Source organism: Rousettus aegyptiacus, unplaced genomic scaffold (genome assembly GCF_014176215.1).
Source record: "Rousettus aegyptiacus isolate mRouAeg1 unplaced genomic scaffold, mRouAeg1.p scaffold_m13_p_15, whole genome shotgun sequence".
In the NCBI taxonomy this organism is placed as follows: domain Eukaryota; kingdom Metazoa; phylum Chordata; class Mammalia; order Chiroptera; family Pteropodidae; genus Rousettus; species Rousettus aegyptiacus.
This window is the reverse complement of record NW_023416290.1, coordinates 19,574,009-19,589,860: the sequence shown is the minus strand read 5'-3', so window position 1 is coordinate 19,589,860 and position 15,852 is coordinate 19,574,009. Positions and strand designations below refer to the sequence as shown.

The 15,852-nt window shown below is 33.3% G+C and overlaps 1 protein-coding gene across 4 annotated transcripts in view; it reads right to left on the bottom strand.

Annotated features, from left to right (window-relative positions):
* Positions 1-15,852, bottom strand: part of ATP6V1H (ATPase H+ transporting V1 subunit H) — a 113,251-nt gene that overhangs the window by 78,573 nt on the left and 18,826 nt on the right. For 2 of the 4 annotated variants that reach the window (XM_016146042.2, XM_016146035.2), the window contains exons 7-8: positions 14,552-14,605; positions 3,881-3,978 (exon numbers count right to left, since the gene is read on the bottom strand). In XM_016146042.2, coding sequence (XP_016001528.1) covers positions 3,881-3,978; positions 14,552-14,605 — 152 coding nt within the window. The remainder of the gene's footprint in view (positions 1-3,880; positions 3,979-14,551; positions 14,606-15,852) is intronic. The other 2 variants (XM_016146060.2, XM_016146050.2) reach the window with 1 other exon arrangement.

The window sequence follows — 15,852 nt, the reverse complement described above, 5'->3', positions numbered from 1 at the left end:
GTTTAGGATCTATATGGCAGGTACAGTGCAAGGCATGGGGATAGAATGGGGGGCAAAACAGACAATGTCCATGCTCTCAAGGAACTTAAGAGTCTAATGCTATAGGAGGGAAGGCTTCCCAGAGGATGTGGCCCTTGAGCTGAGACCTGAAGAACAAGCAGGCATTAATTACCATTTAGGTCTCTGCTACCAATCTCAAATTGGTGAGTTTAGTGTTATTGTTAGAGTCACTGAAAAAAGTTATGAAATGATGCTATAGAACACTAAATGCTACCTTTGTTAGGTATTTAACATTACTTTTGAAATTTCTTAGAGGCAAGGATCACATATGTTTCCTTGCATCCTCATAATACATAGCACGACATTATGAAGAGAGCATGAAAAATACAAATCATCATCAAATCCAAGTTTAGAAAGAAGGCTAAGTTCCATGAGGCCAAAATAACTAGTTTTCTATTTTGTTTTTTAATTAAAGTTTTTTAAAAACTCAAACTGATGTAAGGAGTAAGGAGAAAAAGCAACTAGTTTACTGGTTGACTTGCTCATTTTTAGCTAGTTGCTGCTCTTCAACCCACGAGTACTTTGTGCCTCATCATGCAACGTCACTCAGTGATGCAATGTTTCGATGTTTAAAAAAAAATCTTACCTTCCATTTACACACTTCTTTATACTTGCAAAATATTTCAAATCTTGGGGTATATTTATTTTCATAAATGCCAGTTGTGGAGGCAATTACTCAGAAAAAGCCCCTTTTAGCTCCAATATTTAAAAAAAAAAATCAGTGCTAATCTTCTTCTGCCTTTCTGGTGAAGTCAACAATACACAAGACAATGCAAAGTATATTTTTGTTCTTATACAGGTATATAAACATTCGGAAATAGTGTTTATCATTCATATTATAGGCTTTTTAACCAAAAAAAGAAAGAAAACTATGTAGATAAAATGTACTGGGGTTTTAAAAACATCGGTACTCTTCTACATTCCTCAAACAAGTTACACTTGAAATTTTTTTCTCCTCACATCATTTCCCTTGTGATTTGAGGAGTACCAGAAAAGAAAAATAAGTAAACTTTCAATGTTAAACAAAAGAAATGGAAAAGTAGAAAGTACATGTTTTATTTCCTAAAAAAAAAAAATGAAAAGATTAAATGACTTTTCTAAATCGCTGTATTATCAATGAATTAACATATTATTATGCTTTTATTAATGCCTATTCTCAGCCTAAAAGTCTCTTTATCTGATCACTGCTAATCTTTTTAGTGGTCATTACCATATCAAAATACGTAGGTTGAACATGGAATATTCTAAATTGTATTTATCCCTGTTCTTATTGCTAAACTGAAAGGTTAATATTGCTTATTGTCCTCCAAAATACCGTGTGCCAGTAATTAGAAGAGCAGCATTTGGTTAGCTTTGGTATACCATTAGAGTCTACTGAACCAAATTTTAGTTTCTGACTTTATTTTTTGAGCAATTATAACTGTTTGTAGAAATTTGTCCCATGGCTTTTATTCTCACTACAAAAAGAACAAAAAAAAAAAAGTTTTTTTGTTTACTAGAATAAAATTCAATTTATTTTGCGATTATTATACAGGCCCATTACACCTAAGATATGTTATCGGATCTTAGCAATTTTATGTTATCTAGAACTTGAAGAATTACAGTATTTATCATCCTAGATATTATTTCATCATTATTCATTCATATTCCCAATTATGCTTAAAAAATATTTAAAGACTAAAATTATAAGAAAATTAGAGAATGGAATTACTTAGGAAGATAATATAACAATGAAATAAATAATTATTCTTTTTACTGTATTGTCCAAAATATTGCATCATTTTTTAAGAAGGTAAAAAGTCTAGAAACACCATCTCTGTAGTGTCTTTATTCACATCATCATCCTCTGACCACTGTCCCTAGAAAGGTCTGCCTGCAAAGCTGGCCCTTGGTTGGCTTCTAGGAACTTGTCTAGAAATAGTTCCTACACTGACACAAAACTTTCCCTAAATAATAAGGGTGGCTCACTATACCTAAACTGTTTGCACAACGTTTATGCTGAACATCTGCTTCCCTTCTGGAGTCTGGCATTTTGCTAAGCAGAGGGTGTCTATCTGACAAATCTCCAATATAAACTGTAGGGGTAGAGTCCCTAGTGGGTTTCCTAGGCAGAAACCTCACACAAGTATTGTTGCATTTTCATTGCTGGGGGAAGAGTGTGCTATGCGACCCCTCGTGGAAGAAAGAGCACATAAGAAAGCATCACATGAATGTCTCCAGACTCAGCCTGTGACTCTGTCCTTTGTGATCCAGCTGTGTATCCCTACCCTGTCTCTGTAATAAATCATAGCCGTGAGAACAACTAAATGCTGAGTCTCTGAGTCCTTCTGTTGAGTCTTCCAACACAGTGTGAACACAGCTGAGAATTCAGAATTTATTTTCTGTCTATAATTGTGAAAGGCATTTCACAATTATTAGATGAATAAGAAGATGAAAGCAAAGAGACAGCATTCCAATCTCTAACAATGATGAAATTGGTCACATAGTGAAATCTCAAACTGTGAGTCTTCAGATGACTATATTATAAATTCATTTTCAAACTCAAGAATCAATGAGTGAGCAATATATTTCAAAGGAAAAAAGGGAATATGGTGTCCTCATCTAGTTAGCCACTAAACATAAAAGACTTCAAAAACATTTTGCAATAAGAACCTGGACCATTCCATTTTGCTAAAAGGACATACAATGGTTTCTTTCATCTTTTATGTTAATGCGCTTAAATTCACTTACTACAAAAAGGTGTGCTATGTAAAAAATCCTTATTAGAATTTCTAATGGTTGTTTTTCACTACCTCTTTATTCTTAATTCTAGTAATTATTCATAAAATGATGAAATATATTTACAAAGGATCTAGATGGTAAATTGTGATGATCATTTCTTCTGACATACTGAGGGTTAAAATAAGTACAGACTGAAATTTTTCATGTTAATACAAAATCACTAATTTATTGAGTAGATGGCTACTGAGTAGTTCATGACAATTCAAATGCAATTAATTCATCAGAACATCCCATTTGCAGAAATAACCCACCCTAAAAAACTGCATGCAAATATTGGCCGAGAAGATCTAGGGTATCTGGTATGTTTGGCAGGTATATCCCTACACTGGAGATGGACACATTAGCCTACTAGTATTTGATGACATGGCATCAGGACCATTCACTCAACTCTTTTTGCTCCGAAGCCTTGCTCACCAAGCAACCTTCTAGTTTAATAAACTAGCTTCCTATATAGATTTTTCCAACAGAGAAACAATTTCTTCACTAACTGAAAAGACTATTCTGTTTAAGAACAGTGAGATCTCTCACTATGAATATATAAATTGGCTTTCTGGTAGTAAAGGGGATTTCATTTGTGTGTTTTGGGGTTTTTTGAGTTCTTTGTAAAAATACGTTTGTTAAACTTGAGAAGGCAGCTCCTCAAAGTTTCTGGATCTGCAAATGAGAACCCCACAAAGAATGGACTAATTATATAGCATTAAAAAGAATGGCTTATATTCACATTCTTTTCTGTTTAAGATTTCTTACTGATTTTTGCCTGCATTTGCCACAAGATACTTTTATAAATGTTTTTCTATTCTGAATACCTGGAATTTGTTCTATCACGATAATAGCCCAGACCAAGCAAAAGAAAGGGGAAACATTCCGTCTGGTAGTTATTAATTATTCATTTCTATGAAAGCATAATCCACTGTTAAACAGATATAAAAAAAAAATCCAAATACTTCTTTTGGATGGTTAAAAGCATTAATTTCTTTGCAAATGTCAAGGAGAGATGCTTTTACATGATATTCTACATTAAAAGTAAAAGGGTACTCACCAATTTACCCCATCTGCTTCTACCCAGGCAAAGCGGTACTCATTGACCCGGAGCATCAGCTGCAGACACCCAGCAACACACTGCACATACTGAGAGCTCTACACAAGAAGAAGTACAAGGTTAAAAATTGGAAAGCATTGAAAGTCATAAGATGATGCATATATGAAAAGAGTTTAGCATCAGGACATCCAAAAGTCCAATATGTTTTTCAAAAGTCAATCCTTATTTTGCTTTTACTCTCTGCCACTTAGAAGTAATAAAGCTTATTTCCTTTGCCAAATTAAACCTACACAGGTCTGAGCTACTTAACGCACATAGTTAGGGAAAAGAAGAACAAAGTAATTATATCTTTGATATGGTTTAATAATTATTTTGCAATGTTTTACTTCCCCTGAATAAAGGCACTATATAGAGAATATTGCTCTTCAAAATTATAGAAATATCAAAGAAAAATAATAAAGTTAAGAAGATAAAAGTATATGCTTTGAGATAGCCCCACATTTGAATGATCTTGGGCAAGTTACTGAACCTTTCCAATACTCCGTTTCTTCATTTTTCATGAGGATGACACCCCAAGCATCCTGAGAGAGTATTGTTAGAATTAAGTAAAGTAATTCATTTAGCATACAGCTAGAAATTTCATAGAAACTGAATAAGAACCTTAAAAGAAAAAAAACTATACAGCATATAAAGTCTAATTAAACACTTGAAAAAAAAATCAATGATTTTTTAAAACTATCAGTTCAAAAGCACTGTCTTAAAGAAATTATGCTTAAATCTGAAACTTGACATAAATAGGAATAATATTCCCAGGAAGTTGCAGCCTCATCCATTTTAACAAAGTTAGTAGTAACAAGTGGCCTGGGCTCCTCTTTAAATATTTACCACTAACTTTACATCTGTAAGAAATGGAGAAACAAGACTACATTTCAGACTCTAGCTTTAAAGAACATGCTAATTAAAAAAAAAAAAAAAAGGAAGAAGAAAAAGGAGAGAATTGTGAATGTTCTATAAATTCACAAAATCTAATGCACACAATGCTACTAAGCTCTGTATTTCAGTTTAAACAAAGTTTGTTAGAAGTTAATACTTCAAAGAAATTCCAGGCATTCATATACAAAAACACAATAATAAAAGTATATCTGGTGGAATAATCAAAAGTTATCAAGAAAAGGTTATCTTAGATTTTAATACAGTTGCTCAAAAGCTCAATATACCCAGTAATATAATTTGCCTGAAAACTCAAAACATTAGCAGAAATTAATGACAAAAAAATAGTGACTTTTCAGCTCTCAAACAATCTTCCATAATGGGAAAAAAATGTGTATTTTTCAATTAAGTCAGCAGGTAGTAATCCTCGGTGAAAGTGAATTCCATCTTTCTTGTTTGGAGAAACAGACTAAGCAAGGTTTCTACATAGCATCAATAAAAATGCAACAGTAGGGCACTCTTTCCTCTTCCATTTATCAACTATTTCCTCTTAACACAAAAATTTGTTGATTCACTGTAAGTTTTTTCTATGTCCATTTACCATATTATGTTGAAATACATGACACATTTCAAATACAATCTGTTTGTAGTTATAGCTTCAAGGTTCATATTATAAATGAGCATATAAAAAATGCTGGTTCTAAAACTGTACACTCTCCTATTACGCACTGTGAGGTAGTCCAAATACTATCCCAGAAATTACTTTCAAAGTATATAATGAAAGCAACACTGGCAAATGATTGAATTATTGCCTTTGATTAAACAAAGTAAATTGTATCACTTCTTTATCTTTCGCTTACATTGTCTTATTAGCCTCATATATAAATTATTCAATATTTTTTGAGAAAATAATCAGCCTTCGAACAATCCAACCAATTACCATCTCTAATCCTACACTAAGGTAACTCAATACAGCTGCAGAAAATCGCTCAAGCATGCAAAGCCATCAAGCAATTCTAGTCTATTCTGCCGGTCCAAGTCACTGGCACATATTCACCACTATCCTCCGTCCTACTCTTCCCTTACTCTCAGCAGTAAGAGAAAAAATAGAAACCATTAGTAAGAGATTCACTCAGTTACCAACATCTCATTCCCCAAACTGAATTTCATTTACAGCCGTTCTTTCCTCTCTCTCTCACCTAGGAGAGACAGGTAGATTTCCTCCTGTCCAAGACCACAGCCCCAGCAAGGTCTATATCCGATTCCTCCCCATAAAGCTCCATCAGTCTGACCCTCTCGTGTATCTTCATTCTCTCCATTTGATTGGTTTCCTCTCCTCAGCTTCTAAATATACTCAATCCTTCCCATGCTTAAATTATCCTTAAACCTGTACTTCTCTCTACATCTTTCTTCCTCTCAATACATAAAGGTTTGCTTGAAAGAATTATCACCAAATGTCCACCTCTCATATCTTATTAGCCTACTTAACCTGGAAAATGCTAGGATCATCAGTGACCTTAATTTGCCAGGTCCAACAACTACTTTCACCTGAGAACTAGGCCTCTCTCTCCAACTACTTACTGCAAAGCTCTTTCCCCATGCTCCTCTCCATTTAAATTGACTCACCTGCTGCAAGTCTTAGATTAAAATATTAACTCCTCTACCATAAAAGAAAGGCAATAGTAAAGCATAATGGTTCAGAACAAAGTCTCTGGAACCAGTCTGCCACACTCAGCCACTTAACAAGCTATGTAACCTTGCATGAACTTCCCACCTTTAAAATGAGAATAATAGGACAAATCCCCTGAGGTGTAGGGATAATTTTATTAGTTAACATATAAAAGAGTTTTCAGTGGTATCTGTCATATAATATTCAACAAATGTTTGCTGCTACATCCACTATTGTATTCTGATTTCTCCATACTCACTTTCATGGTGCCATGTATAAATCTCTATTCTTGCCCTGTGTGTGTGTGGGGGGGGGGGGGGGCGGGGGAGGGGGCTAGGGAGGGGAGGCTGTGCATCAGTCTATTAGGCCAGAGAGCAAAAGCAATCTTTTTAAATCTCAGCACTTAGGCACAGTCCCTGGTAAATAACAGCACTTTAAAAATGCTTGTTTGGAAATGAATAATTAAAAATTCATTGCATTTCTTCTTATTTTTTTCTATTTTGCCATTTGATTTTAGACAGAAAAAAAACAGAACCCAAAATTTCAAAATGTATTTTCTCCAGATGACGCCATTTTTGTTTTCTACCTAGCAAGATACTGTTCTTTTTAAAAAAGACAAAATGTAGAAGCCCCCAAATTCTATATTATCATTTCCCATAAACGGATTTCCATAATATTGTTCAATGCAAACACTAAAAGTGATCTCTTCTTGCTGTATATATTCTTCTTTTTCCTGGAATTATGACATTTGAAAACTATTCTTTGAAATAGCTATAATTGCTCACAGAAAATCCTGAAATCTCACAAGATTTCAAAGACAAATTGAACAAGAACTAAAAGGCAGAGAAATAATCTTACGGCACCGTATCAAGAACCACCAAACTGACAAGGTAGTATTTGAGGTGATCGAATTTTGCCCCTTCCAAATAGAAATGTTGCAAGAAACAATCAAATAAGGACGAGCATCTGTGTGCTTTCCCTGAGATCCTCTTCTTTCCCAGGTGGCCTCTCCCTGAGTCTCCTGGACTCCTATGCTCAGAACTCCCAAGGAGCCTTTATGTCAGTTTCTGGATATTATAAACCAGAAGTACAACTTGACAAGTTGCATGGAACCTTATTAATATTTGTGTAATTAATTTTTATTGACCTGAATTTTACATGAGATGCCCTGTACATAGTTCTCATAAAATATCCAATCAGTATAGAACAGTATAAAATAAGAAATCACTCTTATCACCTCTCACTCTTGAGATATAACCACTATTAGAGTTCTGTGTAACTGTAGAGATTTTCAGAGTTATCTGTACATTTTTTTTTTAAATACAAATAAGGTTATACTCCTGCACACTCTCAAAAGATCCGTGCAAGGATTATAGTAAAATAACTGAAATGTGTAATAACTTGTCTAATGCTCTCCTCCCCAGGATACACGGCAACCCTACGAAGGCAGCAGTCATGCCAATCTGGTTCAGTGTTATGCTTTCAGTACTGTGCACTGTACCTAGTAGCACTCGATAAATATTTCTGAAATGAATGAAAAAAATATAACCTTCATATCTTACACTAATTCCAAATGAATGAGGCTCTAATAGACATGGTTCAATAATTAAAAGTTTGATCAAAAATTTTATACTGATAATATTCAATACTGTAGAAATATATACAATATAGCACTATTATCCTATTTCTTTTTGAAGCCAAAAATTAGTTTGTTTGGTAATTATAAACCTTATATAATCGACTAGTTGGGGTTTTTTTATTATTATTATTTAAGTTATCTCAATTTGAGAATATAAATTGCTAATCAGTTTTAGCTATACCTTATGTCATCTTATTTTACTAGAAAATATTTAAGATAAAAGAACTCAGTTAGCCAGACAGTAATTTCCATTTAAATTGCTAAAGTAATTCATTTATCCAATGATGAAAAGCTACCTGTATTTAGATTGGCCTAACAAAAATATATACACACAAAAAAGATGTTTCAGAGACTCATTGTACTATTTCCCAAATACTATTTCTTTGAATGTCATTCAACCATAGTTCTCTGATGTAAACTTTTTATTTTTTTAATAATCAAAATGAATCTTTTAACCCTCGCAACTAACCATAAAACTACCAAAAAAGAAAAAAGGACTTTTTATAAAAACAATTTATTAACATGTATATATTTTTCAGAGTACTTTCAATCAAAAAATTGAAATTAAAAATTAAAGAGAAATATTATGGCACACACTTTTTTAGATGAGGATCCCAAGGCTTAAAAAGGAGATATAATTTGTTGAATAAAAACAGTGAGTTAATCTTAGGTCAGCACTAGGAGTCCACTCTCTTTATGCTTGAGTTAGACATTCTGGGCTGAGAACTGACCACTGCAGCAAATCTTGGTGGTAGAGAAAAATTATTTTTATTTCTCAACACCTTTAAGAGAATATCATTTGGATAAATTTTCCAATGTTGGTGAAAATGCAAACTCTCCTATATTGTGGGGGAATAATCACATCATAGGGAAACTAGCAACTGACAGAATTCACCCTTCTGGTGAATATGGTCTCAGAGATCTATATTCTGCAGATTTACCAAACAGGCAACAAAAAATAAACATAAAAACTTCAGTGATATTGTACCAAAATAAAACTAATGTTATAAAAATGTATGCAAATTCTCAATATTCCTCTGCATAATGCTGAGACTTAAGAATAAACTAAATGAGAAAGAGTAAAGATAATATTCATCTGAATTCTGGAATCATGGGCACTTGAAAAAACCAGTCTGCATCTACCCATAGAAAATAAAAACACACAGGACAGTGGTATCAGTGAAGCACCAAGTTGAACTTTTCAAACACTTAATTGACTAAAATAAATTCCAGAAGTTAGTTTTACATGAAACAGAGGACTGCTAATTAACAGTCTCTAAAGTACTTAATTTTTCATGACTACTAAAGGAATCTTCTTGTAGAACTAAAAGTGAGTGTGCATATATGAATGTTTAATTTTTGCTCCTATCATTCAGCTTTAAAAAATAACACAATATCAAGTGTTAGTAGGAAATTTGAACCACTGGAATTCTTATACTTTGTTCGTGGAGCTATATATTGGTTTTGGAAAACAGATTGGCAATATCTACTAAATTTACATATAACCCAGTAATTCTATTCTAGAATTAAGTGCTCCAGACCTAAGTGATTACATCCTTCAAAAGTCATGTACAAGAATGTTTATAGCAAGATTATTCACAATTGCTAAAAACTAGAAGTAACTCAAATGTTCATCAATAAGAGAATTATTATATAGAAATAAAAAGAATATTCATTTACTAGATTACTATACAGCAATAAAAAGAATGAATTATGCTAAATGCAATGTGGATGGATTTCATTGACACAATATTGGGCAAGAGAATTCAGACACGAAGGAATTCATACTACATATGATTCCACTTATATGGAATTCAAGACCAGGGAAAACTAATCTATAATAATAGATGTCATAATAATGATAACTTTTAGGGGAGTTGAAGTAAAGGATTGAGTAGGAGGACACATAATGTATAAATTCATTCAGCTGAACATTTAAAACGTGCATTTTACTTTATATAAATTATGACATTAAAAAAAAGACTGAAGAAAGGAAGAGAGGGAAAGAGGAAGAGGTTTTGCTGAATTGTCTTTGGCAAATCACTTAAATTCTTCAAAATTATTTTCTCATCAATAAAGAAAAATAATACCAGCTCTACCAAATTATAAATAAAAACCTGCTACTCAAATCAGTTTCTATATAACACAAAACAATAGTAAAGTATACTATTATTATTATTACCTTATATTCAGGAACTAAAATATATATAATGTAAGCCCCAGAATTCCTTTGAAGTTGGCTTATTAAGAAAGATACTCTAGTAAACACTCAAATAATACCTAATTAAATTAACACGTAAATTAACTGAAGGTAATTTATTTAGACTTGTCTTATTACAAACTTTACTATTAATTTACATATTTACAAATCTTCAAGTATTGCTTTCAATTAATTTATTCAGTCATATAATCAATTGTATGACTATTGGGATTGCTTATTAAGAGGAAAATTATTGTGGCTTAAGAAAATGATTTGCTTTATAAATTCTTGCTTTGTACACAGCTTCCAAGAACACATCTAACATATAATATTAGATTACCTTATTATTATTATTATTATTGGTGCTATATTTTGAAAATCATATGCAAAAGGAAGTCTTATACTAAAATTCCTTACCATTTAATTTTCTTTTGCATTGTCTGAATATACCTCCAAGCGATCCTTCCAAAAATCTGATCAGAAAAAAAAAACTCAAAAGTTCTTATCTTTCCCCCTTTTCTTAACATTTATTCTGTGCATCTATTTTAAAAATTCCCAGCATTTAAGATAAGAAGATAAAAGGCAATTGAATAATGAAAAGTACCCAAGAACTGCTTTAGGTAAATAACAATGCACTTTTAACTTGTACAAAGATATTTAATTGATTATGAATAACCTTGAGTCCTCCCTCACAAACTACATTCACCAGCTAGAGCAGATAACAGAGAGCAGTCCTGAAATATATTAACTACTGATCCAGCCCACTTATTTCCACTACTTGTGCAGCACTTTTAACATACTTATTAACATAGTAAAAAACTAAATCACTAAAGCACTCCACCTCTTCTGAAAACTGAGAAGTGCCACATCAGCATAGTATTAAAGTAAAAACAAAGCCAAAGCAGTAAAATTAACCTCATATTAACAAAGATATTAGAACTGCCTCAGAAACAATTTAAGGAATTTGGCCAAAAGCCAAAAAAGTTATGTTTGTTTTTTTTTCCTCTCATTCTAACATGCTGCTATTATTACGTGCTAAAACATGAATGAATCTTGAAAACATTATGCTAAGTAAAAGATGCCATTCACAGACAACCACATAGCATATCATTCATTTATATGAAATGGCCAGAAGAGACAGAAAATAGATTAGTGGTTTCCAGAGGCTGGGAACCAGGAGCAAGTTAGGGGGTCAGCCATTAAGGTGTACAGGGTTTCTTTTTGAGGTGTTGAAAATGTTATAAAATTAGATTTTGGAAATGGTTGTATAACTCTGTAAATACTCTAAAACCTACTGCACTGCAAATAGATATTTTATGGTTTGTAAAATATATTTTGATAAAGCTATTTAAAAAAAAAAAACAACTAAACTAAATAAAACTGAAAATTTACTTCCTTGCTCATACTTGCCACATTTCCAAGCGCTCCAACAGCCACATGTGGCTAGTGGCTACTATCATGGAGAGTACAGATATACAGAACATTTCCAGCATCATGGAAAGTTCTATTGGACAGAACTGCTTCAGGACATTAAAAAGCAAGATAAAATAAACCAACAGAGAGAGTGGCAACTTAATCAAGTTACTTTACTATCAGCAAAACAATGTTCATCTGGCAGTAATTGATGCTAGACTAGGTCTATAACAAAAACAGCTAGAGAACAGGACACAGTCAAATATGTGAGCCAAGAGTCACCTTGTTCCCCTACACAAATGTATAAATGAAATTGGGCAGAGGAAAAAGAAAACAGGAACAAACAAACAAAAAAAATCCCAGATTTTTTATAAATCCTCCAAATTTGTGAGAGATCACAGTATTTCTGTTTTCATCAGGGTATCAGCACAACAACCAACTTCCAAGGCTTTGCGGCTTCCTCAAAACAAAAGATTGATTATTCACATTCAAGAGCCAGTAAAGAACTAAGCAAACAGCTTAAGGTAAGTACGTATTTGATGTCATTTATTATTTGATGTCATTTATTATTTTCACATTCAGGCAAAGACAGTATAATGCATTTTAAAGAAATTTCATTTATGTAATGTTGTTTAAATAAAAATGTAACGTTCTGCTCAGAAATGATGATGATGTTTCCACAGCCATTTTAAAAGTTAAGACTGTTGGATCATGTTTATTTCTCATTTCGCAGTGTGAAACATATTTGTTTTATACTGACATCAAGTGGCAATACCATGTAATGCAGCTTACTAAACTGCTTTTCTTTGCCCTCTTGAAAACCTTAAAGGATTTTAAGATATAATATCAATATTTTCAAAAGTCTAAGGAGACTGACTATAAGACTTGAGAAGGGTTTACGATCCAACTCCAGCTCAGTTGCCTCAAAAGTAATTCTCTCAGTAAGTAATTTGTTTCTGCAAGGGTTTTGAAACTCATTAGCTAAATGACCTGGGGCAAGCTGGTGTGCCTTTCTGTGCAGCCTCCAAACCAATAAAGCATGGCTTATAATAAGAACTCTGACAAAGAAGGCATGTAAATATTCAAGGAGATGTAAATGTAAAATTTATAATACAGTGCCAGGCACATAGTAAGAGCTCAAAGAGTATTAGCTACCATTCAGACTTCCCTATTAAAATACAAATATCGAAGGAAGGCTAACACCCTACCCTCAACTTATTGAAGTTGATAGCCATTTGAAAAAGTAAGAACCTTCAGTAAGAGACAGAAAGTATGTTCACATTTGAAGGGCACTAAAGGGAAGAACGTGGGAAATGGTAGGCCATCTTTTCCTTACTCACAATTACCCCAAAGCTAATTCCATTTGGAATGTATGTGTGTGAGGCTACAGAGAAACCACTTAAACTAATGCACTGCCAATTCAATTAATCAGTTTTATTTTTCTAATACACTAAACAGAAAAGAGCAAATTAAGAATGTTCTGCCACCAATGCTTACAACTTATTATGTAAGCTTTAATAACTTACACTTTTACCAACCACTCAAATTCATTTATAAGACATATGATTCTAAAAACACTTTTTGAAAAATTTACGAATAAGTCTAATACACGAATTAAACAGTTTTTCAAAGTTTCAAGCTGGTGGCAATTCAAGTATATAAAATAAAGATTCCCAATTTAAATATCTTCTAACCAACCACCTCCTTTCCCCGCCCTGGCCCCAAGGTTGCTCATCTAGTTTCACACTTTGTTCTGATTCCATTTCAAAAAGCCATTGGCCATTTTCCAGCCTAACACACTATTTGTCAAATCATCCACCCAGGCCCAAAGAGAAGCCCCACTGTAGGCTTCGAAAAGAGGTTCATTCCACTGCCATCTATAGTCTCAGAGAATACATACAGGTTATGTTCCATGCAAAATATGTAAGTACTGGTAATTAATATGGACGTTAAATGACTTCCACAAAGCTGCATTTAGGTCTATCATAGGCAGGTTGTAGACTCTATCCTCTAAAGATGCTTTTCCAGTTTCCTAACAAATGAGATATTCCCACCAAATGAAGCTAGCTGCATCTCACCTACATTTCTAATGTCCCCCCCCCCCATTTTCCTCAACTAGCTCTAATCATGCCAAGTATTACTTCTCCAAACTTATTGCCACATTTTGAGCTAGTCTGAGTACAAAGAAGTTAAACCATTCCCAAATAGAGAAGACAACTATAATCAAGAAAGGAACTTGGGGAGACATAATTAGTTTTTAACCTTTAAACTTTTGGCTTTACAAAAAATGTGGGGAGAGATTGGCCAAAAAAGGGATGGGGGGGGGGGTGGCGTGTTTCTGGCCACCATGTAGCCCCACGTAAAGCCTTTGGCAACATGGTACCAGTAACAATTTTAGCGCCATCAGATAACTGAACTGTTTTCAACTGCCTAACTCAGTGTTCACATATTGATCAGATAGATTTTAGTTTATCGGACAAATGAAGCTTAAAGGGAGGAACTTTATGATGATTCCCTCCAGTTGTATATCTGAATTCACACTTTTGCTTTGATTCTCAGATGAGATAAAATGGCCTAAAAAGAAGAGCAATAGGGAAGCACAAGTCTCATGTCTACCGACACAAAAGTGATCACTACAGACCATAAATATTTAGATATAGTTTTTATAATAGCATTAACCTAACAGGAGGTGGTATCAAATTCATGGATTTACATTTGGGGAACTAGTAACCATATTCAAAATTTTAAATGTCTGTGACTCAAAAATAACTTATATTCAAGATGTGAGGAGGCCAGCGAATTAAGAAGGAATGTACTTACATCACTTGAAGAGACTGTTCCTGTTTCAACAGCGACACCGCTACCACGCAGTTTCTATTACGAAATAAATAACTTATTACTTAGTTTTGTTTTTAATTTTATCTTAATTTATTAGTGTATGATAGGGAGCTAAGCAAATTTTATAATTTTTTTCCTATTCCTACTTAATGGAGTATCATCAACTAATAAAAAGCATGGGAATGATATGAAATATTCTAAATATCATTAGTCTTCCAGATATCTTAATCAATAAATTATTTCAAAAGGAACAATAATAAACCAAATACCAACCTCCGGCTAAATTTTATAAGCGAAGCTGGTACAAATTTCTAAGTCTCAGATTTACTTACTGTATTATATTTCCAATAAGACAACTGTCTTAAGCTGATCTACGCTATATTTGTGGCAAAGCTTTTGAAATAGGTGCCTGATGATTGGAAGATACTACACAGACCTCAAAATTTGGTTATCCACAGTAATGTTAACAAGTTATAATGAAAATCAAAATCTCAAATGTTATATAGAAATGACAAAAGAAATTTTAAGGTAGAAAGTCAAAGGCTGAATATGCAAGAGAAAAGTGATAATGAATTTCTGAAAGGAAATTTTTATTTTGTTTTATTCAATAATTATTATCTACTAAGTGTCAGGCACGAGCCGCCGTGACCCAAGTATAATGCTTAAACTACTCAAAAATGGCTCCTAAATGTCACTATAAGTCAAAGAACAAAATATCCAAATTGTAACTAATTTGGACTTTTGAAAGTTTATTTCTATTGGAATCATGAAATTGTGGTCCTTTTCATGGGAGAAAACACTTATGATAGAGAAAAAGAGACCTTCTAGATATAGCACTATCACACGACATTAAGCAAAGTAGCAAATTAAATCCTAAATAACCATATGACTTACTCTTTAAACGAGAAGTCTATAATTTAATCCTGGTAAAGGGTTATGAAAAAAGTGTCTGTCTATAACAAGATAGACTGTGCAATCTGGAGCCTAGCAGAAGCAGTGATCGGACTCTAAGAAGCAAAGCAAGACTGTGCCTGGGCACCCTGGGCATTCTGTAGCAGAAGGACTTGCAAAGCAGAAATGCCATACTATAACTAAACAAAGCCAAAGCCTCAGTAATAAAAGAGTGTGCTAGAAAGATACAGAAAAGGTCTTTAAGCGTATTTATCTAATGCCAAGAAGCTCAATTCTAATTCAATATCTAGAAAACTGTTCTAGATATTGAAATGTTTGCTTCCACTAGTGACGGTAGAAATATTTCCCCCATTGCTCAAGGTTACAACCAC